This window comes from Temnothorax curvispinosus, unplaced genomic scaffold, assembly GCF_003070985.1.
Source record: "Temnothorax curvispinosus isolate PA1 unplaced genomic scaffold, ASM307098v1 QBEX01001491.1, whole genome shotgun sequence".
In the NCBI taxonomy this organism is placed as follows: domain Eukaryota; kingdom Metazoa; phylum Arthropoda; class Insecta; order Hymenoptera; family Formicidae; genus Temnothorax; species Temnothorax curvispinosus.
This window is the reverse complement of record NW_020211271.1, coordinates 268,742-289,855: the sequence shown is the minus strand read 5'-3', so window position 1 is coordinate 289,855 and position 21,114 is coordinate 268,742. Positions and strand designations below refer to the sequence as shown.

Below are 21,114 nucleotides of genomic sequence, written 5' to 3'. Positions count from 1 at the left end.
CTTCGGCTCGTGCGTAAACTCCGCACCCGGGAATTTTCATCTTTACACGACTTACACTCCCTATTTTATGTGGCAAGTGCCTGGAAAGTGGTCTATCACGCACGCGTAGCGTGCGTAATGGGGCACTTTCCATGCACGTGTTGCATAAATGTATAACATACAATAAAATATAATAATGCGCGACGATAAATCTTTTCTCCTTTTTCTCACTTCTGTTACGTATGCGTCATCGCGGAAGCGTGTCGGTTTTCAAACCGACGATGATTCGGCGGCAATCCAAAAGGGCAATCCAAATTATTAAATCGCAACATTAGTCAGCGGGTTCGGTTTTAAGTTTCTCGCTTAACGTGGTCAGGAGCTTCTTCAGTTTGGCGACGTCGTGGCTGAAGCCCCACATGATACATCGAGTATGCTCGGCGGTGGGCAAACCTTGGAATTCGGCGTCCGTGTTGTACCATTGAATGTGCTTCTCCTTTATGCGATCCACCAGCTCCCGTAAGCGTTCGTTTCTCTTCACGTCCCACGTGACGTCTGACTCGGGAAATCGGACAGACCTGAGTTTCTTGTAATCGCCGTCGACCTCCTCGTAGACCCTGTAAAACCAAATACAGCGAGGATATCTCGTCAATAAAATTTAATTTCGCGCGAATCTTCATTTCTTCGCGAATTCTTTTTACTCACTTGAGGAAGCCGTTGTCTTCGACGCCGTATTGCTCGGCCAAAGGCTTAAAGGCCCGCACGATGTCGATCGTCAGATAATTGAAGTTCTCTTTCGATCGGCCGTTCACGTTGTAGTCGGTGATCCAGTTTTCAAAGACCTCGATAGCTTCCCGTATGTTCTTGATCTTCTGCTCGTCCTTCGTGCACGATATCACCCTTCCGGCTCGCTTCACCAGCCCGCTGATCGCGTGGAACTGATACGACACGTCTCTGCCCTTCAAGGACTTGATACTTTGCAAGGCTTTCTCCTTGTCCTTAAAACCCAGCGTGCTCTCCGTTTTTTCGTTCCGCTCGTTCTCTTCAGCTTCTGACGAACGTCTCGCGCGCTTCCTCTCCGAATCGCTGTCGCTCTCGCTGCTCGACGAGTTATCGTGAGCTCTTTTAGCCGCCCTTCGTTCCTCCTCGACGTCCATGTCGTCGTCGTTGTCTTCGCCGAATTTTTCGCGCGCCTGAGCCGCCAGCTTCTTTAGCTTCGTAGGGTCGGGACTGTAACCGAGCGCGATGCATCGCGCGTGCTCCTTCGTCGGTAGTCCCCGAAAATCGCCCACGTCCGTCTCGTACCATTGAACGTGCTCGTCCTTGATCCTGCCGATGATCTCCTTCAGGCGCCTGTTTCTGTCGATATCCCATGTGGTGTCTCCGTTGGGAACTTTTACATCGCGCAAGCTCTTGTAGTCGCCCTTCTTGTTCTTGTACGCCCTAACAGAGAGAAAATCGATATTAGCTCGCTGAAAAACGCCTCGAGCCTTTGCGATGATATATTCTCTCACCTGAAGAACCCGTCGTCCCACACATCGTACTTCTTCGCGAGGCCGCGGAAGGCCCTGATCGTTTCGATCGGCAGATACGCGAGGTTCTCCTTTCCTCGATTATTCTCCTTATAATCCGTCAACCAATCTTCGAAGATCTTGAGAGCGTCGCGCAGATTCGTCAGCTTCTCTTCGTGTCGCGTGATCTGGAGCGTTCTTTTCGCACGACTGATGAAGCTCGTGATTACGTGATATTGATAACTGATATCGCGACCGTCCAAGATCTTCAGCGTATCCAGCGCTTTCTGCTTGTCCTTGAAGCCCATGCCTCCCTCCTCCTGTTCCGCGGACTTCGTTTTCACCATTTTGACTGCGCGAAAAAAGAAAAAAGAAATCGAGCTGAATTTCAGTTCTTAATTAAGATGACGCGAATATCGTATGGACAAAATGCAGAAATTAGGAGGATACGAGTTATTCAACGGTGACATGAACATCAATCGATTTTAGAATAACGCGATTATGCGTGTTTACTGCTAATCGCTTCGGCACTTCCGACTGTCATTGCTGGAACTCAATAAAGACGTGGAAATGATGAATTACGCGTTAGCGGTGTTTGACATCGCTCAAAGTTAGTTTCGGGAAACTGACGACGTGCATGGAGCAATCGATTCAGAGCGGTACAGCCAATCATCAGGAGAGGATGCGCCCGGAGGCGGAGAGACAGTCAATCAGAATGCGAAACGCATATGTCAATATTGTCAATTTTAACGTTGACGTAGTCCTCGGATTATGGAGGCTACATGACTAGGATCAATACCGACCGCGGACGATGGTTTAATCGTTATATTTGGCAATCACCGTTTGTAAATGCGACATTCCAGGCGCGCTGTGTAACGCTTGATTTTATTATTATAATTCCGAAATTTCTTTTAATTCTGACGATTTTGTTTTGGCTGGATTCGGGGAGCGCGCTATTAGCGCTAATTGCTTATTCTATCCTTGTTTTACACCTGATGAGCGATAAAGACAGAATGATTCAATAGCGCTAATAGCGCGCTCCCCGAACGCAGCCTTTGTATATCGTCTATGTACCTCTATTCTGTAATTTTTAACAACTGTGTCGTTATCGTTACACTGTTATCGTGCAACTTTTTTACCATATATTATAATTATACCTACGTAACGATAATATAACGATAACAAAACTGTCGTTAAGAGTTATAGAATCAGGGCCCTGATGAATGCTTTAGTGCGACGTTACTTTATTGTCCACTCAAGGATATATATGTAAACTAGCAAAATAGATTAATTGGCTAGTTTTGCTGAATAATAAAAGTTAATAAAATACTGATAGAAAAATAAAGCTTTAAATAAATCAATAGAGTACTTACCAAAATTTCAGTGCCGTTGATTGAGTAATCGCACAGTATTATCGAGTTGCGCACTAATTAATCAAGATTATCACTCATACGAATCTTACTTCTAACTCTTAGATGTTACCGTTACTTTGCGAAGTGTGGCAAGTGGTTTTTGGTCGCAAGGCTAATGATGACTACGAGCCGGCTTAAGTCACCGGTTATACTTGTCAGTGAAACTTCGTCGCGTGTTAAGAAAGGACGGCCGGCGAAGTGAGCGAGGGAAAGCGAGAAATCGATATAAACACGCTTGGATCGCATGTGTCAGAGCCCGAAATATACACGCGCGATCACGCATCATCGAGGACGCGTGGAGAGGATGATCCCATCCTATGACTTAATATTTATTGATTTTTTCGGGATTATCGAGCTCTCGTTTCGCAACACGTAAATTTCCTCGATTGCACGTTCACGCTCTTGATATTTATGATTTTACTTGTTACCTCTCGCTCTTGAAGGAACAGATTTGGGATAATCGTGTTGTGTCAAAATCGAATTACTCTAATTTATGCTCGACGAGTTGTTAATGTACACCAAGCTGTAAGTAAAAAGTACGAGTCATATATCGTATTTTTAATAATCGTCCTATTGATAAGATTTATTTAATATTTATAAAATAAATTACAACCGCGATAAACTACTAGACACGCGCACAATAACGATCGGAGATAACGTATCGACATGAATCGAAGAAAAATTCGCATTCAAACAAATTTATTAGTCTATCTCCAAAAAGTCTGATAAATTAGCGCGGAAAAATAAGTATTATTTACAATACCATGTACGTCCAGACGACTTGGAGCCTTGCTCCAGTTCGAAGATCGTCAAGCATAATCGATAGATCTCCCTTCGAATAATATGCAAACAACAGATTCGATCACATTTATTTAACAGACGCAGCTTCCAACGCCTAAACATGTGTACGGCGCTTGCTCGAGCTTCGAGCTCGCCGCGCCGTCCAGTATCGAGGATTGCGACGGTACAGCCGGGGCCGGTAATTGCGATCTCTGCACGCTGTCATAGGGTATCGACTCGGGCTCCCGATCTCTGCTGGTACTCTCTGTTTCCTGGGTATACGAGTCCCTCGGGGGTGGTTCTTGCGCCTTCGAATCGAAAGCGGTCTCGTGCGACGACAGTCGACTGTAGTTCAGGAAGGTCTCGGTGTAACTCGGAGTCGAATGATGATGATGGTGATGGTGATTGCTGCCGTACTGGTGGGAGTAATGGGGGTGATATCTGCTTGATGGCGTTTTGAAGCCCTCGTTACCGCCGAGGTACTGATGCAAATGATGGAGACTGGAAGGCCCGTATACTGTATGGAAAGTAATTTAATGAAAATGTTAATGTCTCGTAAATGCTTTATGCAATTTTAAATGCGAATTCCAATATACGAAATAATTAATATATAATACCTGCGGCGGTATTCGAGTACATGGCGAAAACCGCGTCGCTATACCCCGCGGCGGGATGCTTCATCAAATCTTCGTTCCCGCCCGCTCCTTTCCCGGGCACCGCATGGCTCCGTACCACACCACTTGGAACTTCTCCGCTAATCCCCGAAGACGCGCCGGTACCGTACGCCATGTTGAAGAGCGCTTCCGGATCGCAGACGAACTTGTACACGTATCGCTCGCCAGCGACCTTCTGCATTATGCCTTTCTCATAATAGTATCTTAACGAGCGACTCAACTTGTCGTAATTCATAGCCGGTCTGTTCTTCTGGACGCCCCATCTTCGTGCCACCTGCCAATAGAAACATATAATGAAAGATATAGTATAAAAAAAGCTATTATAATTTTTTATTACATATTTTAATACATCTTCAATCACTTAAAAATTGAAGAAACTTAGGAAGTTAAATAAAACTTTTCTCGAGTGTTTTCCACAAACCTCTTCCGGCTCGATTAGTTTAAATTCCATCCCACGTCCGGTCCACGCGATGCAAGGCGCATTCGCGGGGTCATCGAGCAAGGCTACGAGGAACTGCCACAATTGTAGGGAACCACGTCGCTGTTGCTGATAACCGACTTCGCTCCAAGCGGACACGCCGGTCGCCGACGACGGCCTCTTGTTGATGTGATCCGGGTTCCAGAGCGAAACAGGCGAACCTTTTTTCTGATAACAGCCGTTCTGTCGATCCCAGGACGAGTTCCTGGGATCTAGCTGCGTGCCGAGTTCTGTCCAAGTCGGCGTGCTGCTTCTTTTTGCATAAGCCTCGGAATTCCAATTCTCCTGTCGCGATAGAAAGGTCTCGGAGGAAACGGAGAAGGTCGACTGCCATTGGGAAGTTGAAGAAGAAGCGCTAGCTGGCCGACTGGACGGTGGTGACGATCCTCTGTGATCCCTCGTCACGTTTCCGTACTGCTGCTGTTGACGTTGTGGATAAATTAGGTTGCTCGCTGTAAAAAGATTGTAACGTGATCCTAGAATCGCTATCGTCTATATTACGATAATTTAATTTTAAATTAAATCGAAGATGTTCGATATAAGTATTTATAATCCGATTTTGGTATTTGACAAGTTTTACTCCTACGGTACGATAAATAAATAAAGTCTAAAAATAAATAATTATAATTAACTAAAGACTCGCAATATTAAAATTAACGAGTAACAAGGAAAAGTGGGCTTTGAGAGTGGGCTTAAATACGATAAAATTCAGTTTTCGTTGTCTTTCTCAGTTTGTCAATCTCTCTTCTTCGCTGAATTTGATTTGGTGAGTGGATTTTACTTCTATTTGCCAACTAGTTTTAATTTTCATTTCTAGTTCCGAATATTTTGCGGACTATGAATATTTCTGATATTTTCTCTTGAAAATTACTAGATATTTGTGTATATCCAATTTTTAAATACTCATTTTATGCTCGTCGGAGAGCTTCAGATTATTTACCTATCATCGAATCGCTGAAAATATGGCTCAAAGTACAGTCGAAACGTACGATTTATAATTTGTATTAAATTATTAATTAAACTATTAATTAAATTTGTATTAAATTAATTAAATTATTAATTAAAATGTTACATAGCGTTAACTCATGCACACAATTAATCATATGTTTGACTCACAAAGCCCACTTTTCCTTATTAATCAAATCTACAGAAAGCGAATTTATACTTCAGCGCTTCAGCGTGCAAAAATATTTCAAGTTCCGCACTTTTGCAATTGCGCTCGTAAGACGTAGGCATCACGACGTAGAAAGATGCGAGAAAAGTATCAGATTATCCGCGGGCGTTTTTTCCGCGGGGGAAGGAGATGGAGGAGGCGGACGAGGAGAGAGCCGAGGAAGAAATTCTCGAGAGGACAAAACGCGTTCCGTATTACCGATTGCACTCACGCGCCGGGCCGGTTGAAGCGCTCTCGTCACACAAATATCAGCAGGAAATTGGTGGATATTCAAAGCCCACCGGGGGCTGGAACCCGCGCGCGATGGTACCCCCTGAAATATCGAAAGCCGGCAGCTCGCGCGATATGTATATTAATCGGGCCGCGCTCCTCTCTCTCTCTTTCCCTCTCTTACTCTCGGGGGCTGCCACCGCCAACCCCCCGATCGACGTCGCGGCACCGAAAGAGCCATTCTCGAGCCGTAATCCGGTTACGCTCCAAGTCGCGCACGGGGAATATTGAAAAATTGAGAAGAGCCGCGCGCGCGACCGAGGAGAGTGCCGATAAACGTTGCTGCAGCAACATCGCGACGCATCCGACGATGTCAAAAACGGAGGAAGCGATGCGCGATGACCCTTTCCGCCGGACGATGCAACCCTTTTCACCGAACGATGCATCGGTGAAGACCATTTTCCGAATTTTCTCCAGAAAAAGGAGATAAAAAGAGATCGCGCGACTTCAAATTGTTTAAAAGAAGAAATAATACGCGAAGATGTGTCTGCGACGATTGGCTAAGTTTGTTATCGCGGTATCAAGACTACGAGAAGTCGCGTCGCCCTAGATTGATATGAAACACGTGCATTCGAATTATCTGCTTTTTTCATTGGCATCAATAAGCTTCCGCAAGCTCGAACTTACATGTAACGAGATATGTCGGCAGAGAAACTTGATGGAAAGGTCATCCGCGTTTCGGCGAACGTAGGACGAATCTCGGACGGGGAATCGGAAGGGAGCCGAAAGCTCAGGGGCCAATCTGGCATTCTCTCGAAAAGCGAAGAGAGAAAGAGAGAGAGAGAGAGATGAGAGGGAGAGGGAGAGCGCGCGGCGCCAGGGGGTGGCGAAAGGGGTTGACCTCAGCCTGCGAGCCGAGCGCGGGCCAGAGGCTTTGCGGGTGGTTTTAGATTAAAATTAATCGCGAGCTGATGAAACCGGTGGCGATGTACCACCACCGAGGGAGGCCGGAGAAGGGTTGAATTCAGGACTGGTCATAGGGACGGCGGAACACGACGGCCCGGCGAGGCGGCGGGGTGGGCTCGGCTCTACGGAAAAGAGGATGGCTTCCACTCTCGTCCACTCTCAGACGAGGAGAAACGCGTTTTGCCCGCTGCTCTTCCTCCCTTTCCATGCTCGCGCGTTCTCTCTCTCTCTCTCTTGCTTTTTCTCCTCTCTTCTGCCTCGCTGATCCTCGAATTCCGGCATAGTGCTCCGTTAATAATGCAAGCTCTATTTTCCACCCACCTGACGAGCGCGGCGAGACCTGACGAGCTCGCCTTGTCCTTTCCCGAGCGTACGGGAAAATGCTCGTTTTGCGTATTCCATCGTCGCGCCTGTATACGCTTCTCTTTTTCTGCCGGCCAAAATATTTATCGCGACACGTGAATCAAAGATAAAGCCGAACGCGAATGGAAGTTTCGCTCGGCGAATTTTCCGCGAGAGCGCGGTGACTCTGCGGGCAGAATAGACCGTCGCGATCTGTAATCCACGTAATCCTCTGCTCGTATTAATTAGTGGAACTGTGAAACCAATCGGTATCCATTAACCGGTTATTACTATTCCGCTCTCGTCTCGCTACTATCGCTCTCCGAATTGTTTGGCCCCTCTAAACGAGATGATCTCGATTATCTCCTTTTTTAATCCATACCTTTTTTAAATATTTTTCTGTCGGTATTGCCGTTCGGATATTTAACGAATTTTTGCGATACGTTTTTACGCGAATAATACAATAAAGCGTACACTACGCCGCTTTGATCGATGAATTCATTTAATGTATTTTTTTTTACTTAAGAATAAATAATATCGAAATATTCAATCATTTTGACGGATAAAACGAGACGATTTTTCCGTTTGAAAAATAAATTGGGTGATCGTAAGTAGATTGCGGGATATCGATACGGGCGATAGGGAATGTATCCTATTATTAACCTAAACTACGTGTAAATAATTAAAACGGCTTAATGGTAGGGAGAATTACGCGAAGAGAAGCACGAGCATAATCCCAGGTGACTTGGTAGTAGGCGGGTAGTATCGCGTATACAGTGTCGAGCCATGGATATATAGCGTAACCGAGTTCCTAAAGGATTCGGCTCGCGATTCTATATGTATGCGTGAATAAAGGAAGACTAATCGGTCTGATTACAAAGCATGAGCTTGCAACCCCTCACCGACTCTACCTTTTATGGACGGGACGAGTGGCGGCCGGCGGTGGGTGGCCGATGCGTATTTTCGCTTTTGCTTCACAGCCTATTTAGATAATGAGCCTTTCGATAGAAAAATGATAATTATTGTCACTGAAATATTAGTTAATGGCCCGTCTTCGTGACTGAAATTTAATAAAACGAGATAACTTACATGAATGATTATTCATGTAGGATTTGCTTGTACCTTTTTAGAAGAGGATTAGCGATCGTTACAATCAATAATAAAAGTTCTTGAAAGATAAAACTTTCTTAATTTTTGCTTTAACGAGTAACAAAAGGATTTCTGGAGGAGCTCGAGCTAGTAGTTGCTAGAGACACTGTTAATCTTGCATCAAAAATCTTCTTTGCACAGCTGCACAGGTCACGAGAGAGAAAGCTTTCGACTTACATTTTCCCCCGGGAATCTCCAGCGCCTCGCGCTCTTTTCTTTCTTTCGGTAACTTTTGCTGGAATCTACAAGATGTTCGCCATAGCTTTCGACTTGAAAGCATCGTTTAATTATTCAATTACGCATGCTCAGTCACGCGTGAGTCCAGTGTATTAGTCGTGTGCCTCGTAACGGTCATAAGGAAATGTTGGCTCTTATACAAAAGTAGTCGTTACTTTAGCAAATGTCTCGCAAAATGGCACATGCAAAATGCAGCGTATAATAAATACAAAATAAATATAATCTCTTCAACGAAGCTGTTCCTGCCGTTCTGCACGCTCCTCGTTAATTCGCTGCCGGTTTCTTGAATTTTTGTTATCACATGCATTTTAACAATCGCAGAATATACGCGAGGAACAATTAACAACGGCGCGGACCGATCATTATCGACGTAGCCGATGGGACCCTCAAAGAGCTAATCGGAAGTCGACTCGATTAATGGAGAGCGGTACCCTCGTTGTACCCTCCGATTATTTATGGACTCGAATCCATGGGGTGGAAATAGCGCCACGTGGATCCTTTTATGCCGGGATTTGTCACGGCGATGGATTTTCGTGCGGGGATAAAAATCAACGAGTCGCGCGTTTTTTTCTCCTTCTTCTCGATACACGATACCGATTAAGAGGGTGCCGTCGCCGAATCTCTTACCGTTCTCCTGAGACGTTGCGGATGATATGTTCGTTATGGGAAGCGGCTCCACGTAGCTTCGGTCCGTCGGTTCTTCCTTCACGGCGACGTCCTTCGTGCTCTTGTTAGCCGGTCCGTTTATCTTCCGATTCCTACGGGTAACACGTAAGATTTCGCTCTATACAATTTCGCAGATTCACAGTTCGACGGTTCGCGCGACATTTCTCTTATTCGCAAGGCAGTTACGTTGTAAGCGCCTTGTAAGGCTGCGGTCCACTTGACGCTACAAATGCTTTGAAGCATTTCTTTTCTCCTTTCTTTCAATGAAGAAAGAAGGAGAAGAAGAACACTTCGAAGCATTTGTAGCGTCAAATGGACCGCAGCCTAAGTCGTTTTATGGTATTGCAAAAAAAAAAGAAAAAAATCGATTGGGCTTCTCTCGAACTTACCCGAAGCAACGGTCCGAGCTGATTTCGAGGAAATCACTGTTCTGACTGTGCGCGACTGGTACCGAGGTAGACTGATACTGGGGATGATAATTGCCGTTGTCGCCATTTCTCGTGCAATTGCTCGACTCTTGCTTCACGTTCGCACCTAGAGCAAGTGAAACGACTATATGATATCACGATCCATGGATCCTCTCGCTTCGTACAATCTTCCTTTTATCGCGACATTAACGACGCGATCGGGAAGTGACTTTTACGACAGTCTCGCAGGCTCCTCCCTATACGCCGCATATCGTTACTGTTTACCGAGTGCGTGGCGCACAATCGTTTTCTTCGGACGATTCATAGCCGAAAGAACCGGCGGGGCGTCAGGACATAACGGCGCGTGTCGTACCGGAAGTAAAGACGCATCGCTGCAGCGACACGTGAGAGGGAAGGTGGGGTCTAATGGGGTGCCGACGATTTCGCGAGGGCGAGGGCTGCGCCCCCGATAAATCAAACAGACTCCCGGGTCGTGGGAAGCATAAGTCACAAGCCTCCGGCAATAATTGTATTTGTAAACATTGGAAGTTTACTGATAGGAAGAAGCGCGTCGGTGCGCGCCAGGGTAGATTGAATTATCTCGGCGTCGCGTATCGTCGGCGAAATCTCGTAATAATGATTTTCGATAGCGGGTTCTTTGCCGTGCAGCCAGAAAAATGAACCGTCGAGGCGCTCGTACAGTCTTCAGCATTTAATAATCTTCACATTCTCTTTAGCTAAAAGAAATATCTCTTTCCAAAGAGAAACACTTCTTATTAAGTTCTCAATATTGCTCGTTAGTTGAGCCTAAACTCGAGAAATTTAGGAGCACCATGTTTAACTTAAAGATGTCAGATGCTCGTGATGTTTTACATAAAGGCCTATGGCTGCGAGCACATACGAGCATGTATCTCCTCCTAAATGCGTCGCAAGCTACATATAATATTACGCGGAAGATACGCGGCCTGGGAATTGCGTGCGCAAGCGCGTGTGCGTGTGCGTGTGCGCGCGCTCGCATGTGTGCACGTTGGATGCGCATATAGACATTAGCTAGCCCCCGATTCCCTCTGGGTGTTTGCCCGCCCGGTTGAAATGTTCGACGATACGTTTGTTCAACGCTGCTCGACGTTGAATTACACGTATCGTGCGTCGCGAATTTTGCGAATAATGTAAACTGCGGCCCGGCCCGCGCGCTTCACGTGGAGCTTCGAAAAACGCGTCGGGAATGTGCGGCGGCGACGGCCGGCGGTCCGATTTCTGCCCGCTTATCATAATGATCCGCGAAAAAGGCGCGGCGTATCGATAGCGACGTTAATAAGCGCGCGGCGTCGACAGGGGCCGGGGGGAGGGGAAAAAGAGCGAAAAAAGAAGGAAAAAGACGGAACGAATCGCCGCTGGCTTAATATAAAGTGCTTACTCGCGTAATCCGATATCGATGATCGCCGAGGCGCCCCGTGTTGATTCTTTCCGCTCTCTACGCTACGCTAAAAAGAACTCTGCCCCGCGGGCGTCTTCTCGCTGGTTTTTAATAAAGGACCGATATTGCGCCCCGCCGGGCTGTGATTTAACAGTCGCGATTTACGTAGCGGGGAAAATTCGTCGGACGGGTTCCCGTGCGCTGTTCGCCGAATCGGGCGCAAAAAGGCCGTGGCCGAGCGGAAAAACCGCAACCGCGCGCGCGGAAAGTGTCGACGACTAATTAAACATGCAACGTGCGGTGTGTATCGTGTCGCTAATTGACTCGCCGATTACGCAACAGTTACACGAGCGGGTGAACGGGTCATTCGATGAATTAAATACGATTATTCCTGATTATTCGCAAAAGTGTTCTCTTCATTTCGCTTCCACGGATGTTACCGCGCGAATTTCGATTCTCGGCTCGACTCGGATCGCTTATCGCTTTATTTTTCAGGGCAGGCCGCGTCGGGAGAAGACGCGATCTCGGGCGTGCGTCTTCGAGGAGAGGTCTAGACGCTCCGGAGAACGCGCGGTAACAGATTTTCCAAATCAATTTCGAGGCCGAGCCGACGCGCGAAACACTTCCGTGCCCTACACACGATTTCAGCGGTGATTTCAGCGGAGATTGACATCCTGCAATCCTGTTCCGCGGATTCCAATCCCGGGATTTATTTATCCGGCCGAATTATCAGACATCGCCGTATCCACGCGACGCGGCTAATGCGGCGCGCTATCTTTCCGCAATAATCGATCGGATTAAACGGTATGTAGGTAGCCGACACAAACGACTCGTGAACGCTTATGAACGGAGCGGAACAATGAAAATGGGCGCTTACTCGACATCTGATGGAACTCGGGCACGTATTGCTCGCTGTCCTCGGTTTCGGAGCTGCTACCTGTGCGAAGGGGGGAATTTTCATGTTAGCTCATTTGTGCGACCAATTGAACAGAAATTACATCTGCCGCGGGTGGGAACGTAAAAATAAAAAATTCTGCTTTAATATCTAACGAAAATATCGAGCTTCCGTCCCGCGGTAAAATCATCCCCCTTTGATCATCCGTTACATTACGTCCATCGCGTATTACATCGCAGTTGGGCAAGGTAATTAAAATTAATGTTCCGAGCGAATAGTGGCTGCACGTAATTATCTTCGCTGGCGGCTTAGGGCTTTAATTTCATGCTACATTTCTAAATTCTAAAAATCGATACCGAGATTTCACGACTTTAATGTTTAATGACATTCCAATTTTTAGTAAATCTTATCAGGTCCATTTTATCGGCGTTATTTTATAAAAACTATAATTAACGATGTAAACAATTTTGCTTGACGTTATTCTTATACCCATATTCTAACGGCTTGATTTGTATCTAACAATAAGAAACAAAAGTTTTCCTACAATCGTTATATTATTGAAATTTAATAATATGCAACAATATCATTTTTGTTACGAACGCTTTTGGGGCAAAAAAATATAAAAAAAAATAACCGCCCGAACAGGGACTCGAACCCTGGACCCTCAGATTAAAAGTCTGATGCTCTACCGACTGAGCTATCCGGGCTGACGGTTTCGGTAGACTTAAGCGCATATACAAGACGCATTTGTGCAACGTGCAACGGATAATTAAATTATTATTATAGTAATTAATTGAAGCACTGTAAAATATGCGTATGAGAGGAAAGTAAAATTTAGATTGAAGCACTCACCATCTTGCAACCAAGTTTCTTGCCTGTAGCCTTGCGGCATGAACAACTCGCTCCCTGTAATCAAAGTTAATTTTTCGAAATAGCATGCATTAATTAATCGCGCTATTGATCGCGAGATAAAGTAAATAATGGGCGGGAGAGGAAACGCAAATACATTTGTTTGTGTATAGTGGACGTCGAGCGGTGTTTGCCGTAAATTGACAGGACAGGCGGTGCGCTTCCGTTATTTTTGATTAATTATCGGTACGTTCGTGTTTATGTGATACGATTCGATATAAAAAAAAAAGAGATGATTCTCTGATATCTAACGCGGTCGGAATATCCGCTCTCGACGGAAAGAAACGCGGCCAGTCCGAATCCGCGAGAGGACAAAGGGTGCGAGTGGCCGCGAATGAATCAGAAGCAAAAACAAACCCTTCCGCGTGAACGAGCGCATAAGAATGCCGCCGCAGAGAACTGGGGTGCGTTTAATGGGCCCCCAGGATTCGCCATGGGTAGCCACTCGGCGGTAACCTCGTTTCGTTCCACGGCAGAATCCAGTCCGACGCGAATCGAATCTACTTACTTACGTCACAGCTCATTGCTCGGCTGTAACGATATTCTCCTCCGCAAAGACACTTCGAGCGTTGTCTTTGGATGTCGCACTAAATCCATGTCGCTCGCAACGAATTTACGATCGCGGTGCGCACATTATCAATTACTTACGAGCTCTAAATGTTGCAAAAAAACTTTTTTCATGACTTTGTCCTATTTCTTATGTTGTAAGTATTTTTCTCTAAAGTCGTCAAAATGTAAGAGAAACAAAATAGAAATTGACAGAATACAGAATGCGCGGAAAGACTCGATCGAATCTAATTAAATTTGTTGTCATAGAAGCGGAGAAATCGTTACAATGTCGCTTCCAGATATGCAGAATGTGAAAAGATGAACGAAAGAGAGAGAGAGAGAGAGAGAGAGAGGGATGGAAAAGAAGAAAAATCGGGGAGCGATCAGCGGTACTTTCATCCGTCGCGGCGGCGTTTCAATATTTCTGAATCGTCGTGTCGAAAAGTGGATCGAGTCGGTGGGGAGGGGACGTAACGCGATTATGATAGAGAAATTGCGGCATTATAGGCAGTGATTGAGTTAGACGGAGGTGGTCCATCCCGGGCGAGCGGTGGCTTCACGCCGTGGCATGCCAATGCTAGATATAAAGTGTCAATCACTGCAGCCAGACGCCGGCTGGGGTTGTTCGGCGACTCTCCACGACGAGGATACCAATGGGGGGGATGCGGGTTCCACTGCGAGGACACCCCAGGGAAGGTTTTTGCGGTGATAACACGTCACTTATTGAATCTCGTATCGGGGAATTGACGTCGCGTTTCTGGGTCAAGGCTGGGACACACTACGCCCGGATGAAGAAACGTCGTCGCGAAAGAGGACGAATTATCGTGACACTATAATTAACCCGTCGTATCGCGGCGGTTGAGAGAACGTTTCGCGACTCGTTCTGAAATTTCTGTATCTATATCTCAATTAAAAGAAGCAACATTCATCAGATAAACGCGATGGCTCTTAAAATAGAAGATATCATCGTTGATACCATCCTTGATTAGGGGGAGATCGAAGAATCAAGATATCGGACTTTGTATAAATTGATGCCAATGCTTATCGATTAAACTTTTGTACATTTTATCGGAAACGCAGCGCGTTGCGCGAAATGTTGACTAACTATTTGGAAAACCTTTCGGACAGAGTAATTGACGAGAAGTACCCGGGCTAGATTGTCTCACGATGCAACCGCGTCTCGCCGCGACCTTTGGAAAATAATGTCGTCGTTGATGCGACTATATAAAGATATCGACTCGACTGCCTGCGAGTGACAGGCTCTCTTCGGGGGGTATAGCTAAACCCTCCGCCTCTCTCCTTGCCGGCGCTTCGTTTCGGGGTACACGTCCCCGCACGTGTTTCCTAAACGTGCCCCTTCCTATGTGTGCGCTTCTCCTCTCGCGGTCTACACGACGGTCTTCGTGTATCGAAAGCCTCGCCCGATGGAAACGCGACGTCTCCGAGCCGCGCGACGGTATCAAAGAGCTTCAAAGTCGAACGACGGGGGAATCGAAGAATCGACCGGTCTCCGCTCCGCTCCTTTTCCCTTGATTACACCCTCGCAGGTTCGTTAAGAACGTCTAAGTTAAAACGTTAAAAGTGATTCAGATATTTCTGCATAAATGCACTTTCTCTCAGAAAAACAAAAAGGTCGAAATGACACGCGTAGAAAATTTACTGCAGACACGCGTGAATATTTCTCTTCGTCGATACGCGTTTTAATTGAAAAACGTCAGGTCGTGATTACAATCCTTCAGCCGAAATCCTTCATTAATGAAAATTTCACTCACCGGTATGCAGCTTTTCATTGTTCGCGGCTTGAGACACCGGGTAGTTACTGGGACAATAATCGCTGGTCACCGTCTGAAGCGGCTCGGGCAGTCTACCGAATCCGTTTCCGGGCTGGAAACACAGGAAAAAGAATCATGGATCAGCGTAAGATATAGAGATTTAATAATATCCAAATATGTCTCCGTCGAGAAATATAATCGCATCGCCAGATGGTCGCGGTATTTGACACATGTTTTGTTCTGATATTGTGAAATATAAATATTGGACGAATGTGAAAGAGAACGCGAGTAATTTCAAGAAAGTGATTGTGAGGCTGCGAGCTCTCAATATAGGAGCGCGAAAGACACAGTGAGAAATAGAGGGCGAAGGGTAAGAGAGGCGGCAAGAGAGGAAGACATCCGGTGAACGATTGGACGGTTTCCTCCTTGCGGGGCAATCTAGTGGTAAACTCAGTTACCGGTTTTGGGAATTTCGATAACGTAGACGTTGCCTTTGACTCCGTGAAATTTGACTTAGACTACGGGAACACAAGACTACAAAAAAAAAAAAATCTTACGCGAAAGACTATGCTGCTCGGAAAAAAAATTCTGTCACGTGGGAAATTAAATTTATAGAGTGATAAAACAATTAAAATGTCAAACTATTCGTAAAATATTGTATGTCATTTGTATCGTACAATTTCCCACGTTGGATATTTCTGATAGAAAGTATATTGATATTAACGAGCATCCGGCGGAGTCACGCTGCTCAAAGTTTCATTATTTGTTCATAATTTCTCCTCGAGATTTTCCTTTGATCGCAATTAATCGTCGTCCGCAATTAGTTGCCGCGATGGCACGGCGCCTGTAATCCGTGCGCTTCAACATAAATTTTAATTACACTCACTAATACCGCCTTAAATGTTTAATACGCCTGTCAATCCATTATGTATATATATTTACTGGCGCAAAAACGATTCGCGAGACACGTAGAATATTTCAATCGCGCACGAAACAAGCGTTAATATTCTATAATCTACACACATTAATTTAATAAAAAATAAGCTTCAAAAATACTTGCGCTAATATATTGAATGTAATATTTAATAAATATACTTGATATTTCAATTACATAATTAATGCGTGAAAATTATACTGTAGGATATTTATAAATAACGTAATGAAAATTATGCTGCTTAATCGTTTTTACGATTAAAATAATCTTTTGTCAGGCTGATCCTCCAACATATCGATGGTTCTTTGTCGAACAGGATTTAACAGCGAATTGATCAAGCAATGATGCGTAAGTGGGAAGGCGCAAACACGGGAACGCGTACCATTTGATGTCTCGTGGCCTTTCCCAGCGGATGTCGTTTTAGACGAATGCGCGCGGAACATTCGGCACGCGAGTTTATATATGCGCGCGTTTATGCCTCTCTCGTGAAAACGAGATACCCACGACGGATCGGGGGAACGCCCTGTCGTTCGCGACGGGGTTACCAGGGGTCCCGGCGCGCGGCACCCCAAATCTACGTTCTCCACCCTCGTAGTAATTGTGCACTTCGGTTCGGTTTATAATAAAGTCATCGAACGAACGACGCGTCGTCAAACTGTATCCCTTCCGTGATCATCCGACGGATTGAGAAACTAGATTTTAGAGATGAGGTATCGAGACAATGATAAACGGTCGACAAAAAGTGACTTTCAGAGGGAGAGATCAAAGATAAATTTGAGATTCTGTAATTCGAGTGAAAAACATGCCTAAACTACATATAAATCGTTTTGAAATCCATGGATTGAATTCTATTCGTGTTTTGTGTGGCGGGGAATGCGAAAAACATTTTGAAAAGAGTCAGAATGCGACATATGACATGTACGTAAAATATATATTAAAAAATGCATACATCAAAATACGTTGTGCGTAAAATTACAAATATAATTCAATCCTGCAATCTGTGACCAAAATTAAAAAGCCTAAAGTAGACATTTTTAAAAATCGCCACGTTTCGTCTGCGTTCCACTTTGGCCAGCGGGCAGATAAAAGGCGGCCAGAGTTTCTTCTGCTAATTACGTGTCGATAATGGCAAGGACGGTCAATTTTATCAACCACAGGCGAAAAGTCGTGTTACTTGGCCAAGAAAGTTTCCCTGCCGTCTTCCTACCCTTAGCGACCGCGAAGATAATGACGGTGAACACTGGGAAGACGGACAATGCCCGAGAGGGTGCGAGAGGGTCAGTATGGAAGAGATCTCGAGATTAAAGAACGCGTCGTACTGTGTCGAAGTTTATCAGCTAATTGCTTCCTACGCGTCGCAAAGATCGCGCTGAAAGGATCGAAATTTTTACTTTCGTTTTCGTACCGTAAGCAATAAGTACTCCTTATTTACATCGATCAAGAATCGATTTAATTAGGAGAATAGCGCTTGTGGCAAAAATATACATATTGTAAAAATATGTAAGACAAACAGAATTAAAATGATGATTGTGTGAGAGTGTGGTACCGTTGCCGTTTGGTTTAACACCAAACTCGTCGAGAAGTGAAGTAGGTGAACAGCTAAACAATCAGCAGATAAACAAGCCAGCACGGGTATCTCCACACACGCCCCATCCCCAAGAAGGCCACCCCTAATCATGGGAAACTCGAGTGGTGACATATGCTATCTCTCGCGGCAGTCAATTAAACGGCGCCGCCGATCCGACGGTGAAGCGGGGACCGCGTGTGGGAATCGGCCGATTTTTAGAGTCAACAAACATAAATCAAGTACTCGCCAAGTCATCCCCTCTCCCGTGTCCCTATATCCATTGACCACCCGCGGGTCCCGCGCATCGTGCCGTCACGGTGATGGCACGCACGCACGCACGCACGCGAGGGATAACGGCGACAATTACGTGTTTAGAGGACACAAAAGGGGTGGCACCCGTGGGACGAGCCATCGGAGCGTGGAGGCGCGTGCCGCGGCAATTCGCCACCCGACCGAGCGATCATCTCTCGAGTGGCCGCATTGTACGCGCGATGACCCTGGACCTCGTGCCGAGGACTCCATTGTGTCGGCCCCGAGGAAGTCGGACACGGATATCCGTATCAAACGGAGCTGCTCTTAATGCGGCGACGTTTAATGGGTTTAAACACCTTCGCGACCGACAAAGTACTGCATCTTCTTGGATGCTGTTAATGTAATGTAGTTCCACAAGTTTAAGCTGATAAAAAAAGCATTAACAATGCAGCCGAATTTAATTGTAACTAGATAAATATATCGATCGCGATCTGATCTGTTTTCTTGTGTCCATTTTATTTCTAGAATAATCAAACATGAAATAATTTCTCTCTTAGCTGTTGACTATTCTATTTGACTCATTGTTAGTGAGATAGTCGCAATTCATGGCGCGATGAAAAATAAGTTTTATGGGATAAATCAACAAACAAAAATCATCATTTACACAGTTTCTTTTCTCAGATACGGTCTTGTAATATTTCTATTACCGATCTAAATTTAGAATGGTAAATATAGTGATGATATTTAGATGGAAAAATATATAAATATGAATAATATGATTCGAAAAAAATTATTTTTTAATACCATATTTCTGCTTGATTCAACATATTAACAAAAAGAAAGATTTTTTATATAAGTTATCTACTTATTTATCTTTTCTTGGCGCGTACGACAAAGGTAAATTAAATTAATAAAATATTATAAATTCAACTGATTTTCTGAGATGCTAAAATCTTCAAATAAATTAGCAAGTATTGTTTTTTTTTTAAATCAATAAAGGATGTAATAAATTCGTCAATATATTATTAACGAGACCTTTGTAGTCCAATGCGAATCCTTTTCTTCAAATAACAGATACATTTTCAGCTACTTACTAAGCCCGCCAATTCCGTTGTCGCGGCAGGCACCTCCTGATCGGCAAGATTCATCATAACTTCGCGATTTGTTTTGTCCCCGCGATTTATCGCTATCGAACCGAAAATTTCTCACTTATCAGGACACACAGGATCGACGAGCCGAAATTGCGAAAAAAGGCGCAATCGAATTCGCGCGACGCGAGTCTCGTTGATCGCTACTGGTGTTACAGCGCGAAGATCGAAGATAGCACTGAATCGGGTGATTTGATCTCGGCGCGAACAGAGGGGTGAGCCACCCTCGCGGCCGGAGCCGGGGGGTTGTCTCCGAGCCCCGGTGTACGCCCCCAACGTGACGTAGAATTCAGTCCTGCGCGTATTTCGTCTCCTTGCCGACCACTGCCTAACCGGGTGCTGGGCGGAGCCTGAAACTCATTGGCGACATACGAGCTCACGATCAACGAGGGATGATGCTGCAGCCGCGGACCTCCACGCGAGAGAGGACCACGGGCTTTCAGCTCGAGCTCCGAGCAAATTCGATTCGATCGCCATCGAGATATTCGCGCGCGCGACTAGAAATACGTTTTAATAAAACTTTAAACCAGCCTGGGCCAAAACGTGAGCATTCCAGCAATTCGGACTGGGAATAAACTCGTTGAGGAAACGTTAACTCTCCTAAAAGCGTACACGTCGCAGTCTTTAGAAATCTTCGCAGATTTAGCGTTTCTTTGCAGATTCTTAGTGAAAATTACTGTACCTGTGTTCCGATAAGTTTTGTACACGGTGAACTGATTGAAAAATGTACAGTTACAAAATAGCAAAATATAAAAATTATATCCATAACTTTTCTTTCATTTTAATTCATTAGGAGTTACTGCATCTAAGAGAAACATAAAATGATAATCTTTAATTGTTTCTCGATTTATTTTCAAAATGACGAAATTTAAATTTACTTTGATCAAATATAATTTGGAAATTAAATAAAAATTAAATTATTCCTTTAATGAAAGATTATTAAGATCTCTGCTCAAAAAAGATCATTCGTATACTGCTCGCAGAGAAGGCTTGCCGCCTCAAGATTTCATTGATGCCTCCACAAGAGAGGCTTTTTTTTAGATGTTCAGCGAGATCGAGAGTTGGGCGTAAAATATAATAATCTATCTCTATGTGCATTGTGCATACTACTATATTTATTGTTTAACATTTATCATCGAATCATCGAAAATTTATATTTTGTTCACAATTTTATTTTTAGTTGCTATTATATATAGTTTAGGCACAATTTTTTAGGATGCCACGAAAAATTAACAATAATTTCGTAGATTTTGACTTTATTCCTCAGAAAGGAAAATAAACATTATGCACATTATATGTAGGTATTGCAACCGAACTAAGCGATACTGGTTTTTGTCATTTAAGCTTACAATCAGCAAAAATAATGTTTCTATTACATTAGTATCTTTTATGTCAATTATAAATAAATTATAACTAAAATGCAGCTAATCCCATCTAGTTTAAATTTTTTTTTTATTTTATTTTTTTTATTTATAATTGTTTACAAAAATACTTTTAAAGAAATCAATCAATTTATAATAAATTATATTATTTATATTGCCTATACAATTCATATAAACATAATCTTGAAATTTAGGACACAACCCTGATCAAGATATCTATTAGTGACAATAAGCACTTGTGTTATCGATAGAAGCTACCGCTTTGAACATCCGTAGTTAAATATACATCACGTGACAGCCAGGAATT

At 44.4% G+C, this 21,114-nt stretch overlaps 2 protein-coding genes and 1 non-coding gene across 3 annotated transcripts in view; 1 reads left to right on the top strand and 2 right to left on the bottom strand.

Moving 5' to 3' along the window:
• The window catches only part of LOC112464028 (colorectal mutant cancer protein), a 142,716-nt gene that overhangs the window by 80,579 nt on the left and 41,023 nt on the right, over positions 1-21,114 (top strand). The window lies entirely within an intron of this gene.
• On the bottom strand, positions 149-19,502 carry LOC112464103. The gene is made up of 12 exons (XM_025030904.1): positions 19,372-19,502; positions 15,525-15,636; positions 13,147-13,200; positions 12,277-12,336; positions 9,965-10,109; positions 9,537-9,667; positions 4,775-5,283; positions 4,297-4,627; positions 3,777-4,196; positions 1,491-1,839; positions 682-1,419; positions 149-593 (listed from the first exon to the last, which is right to left on the bottom strand). Exons 1-12 carry the CDS (start codon positions 19,426-19,428, stop codon positions 311-313), a joined length of 3,189 nt encoding a protein of 1,062 aa, XP_024886672.1. The 5' UTR covers positions 19,429-19,502; the 3' UTR covers positions 149-310.
• On the bottom strand, positions 12,929-13,001 carry Trnak-uuu. The gene has a single exon. It is a non-coding gene; the product is annotated as a tRNA-Lys (tRNA).

Excerpts from the sequence above, each read along its gene's own strand:
- LOC112464103 (XM_025030904.1), bottom strand. The coding sequence starts at position 19,428 with ATGATGAATCTTGCCGATCAGGAGGTGCCTGCCGCGACAACGGAATTG. Across the intron at positions 4,197-4,296 it reads GTACTCGAATACCGCCGCAG|TATACGGGCCTTCCAGTCTC; the intron begins GTATTATATATT and ends CTTTCCATACAG. Across the intron at positions 1,420-1,490 it reads TGGGACGACGGGTTCTTCAG|GGCGTACAAGAACAAGAAGG; the intron begins GTGAGAGAATAT and ends TCTCTCTGTTAG.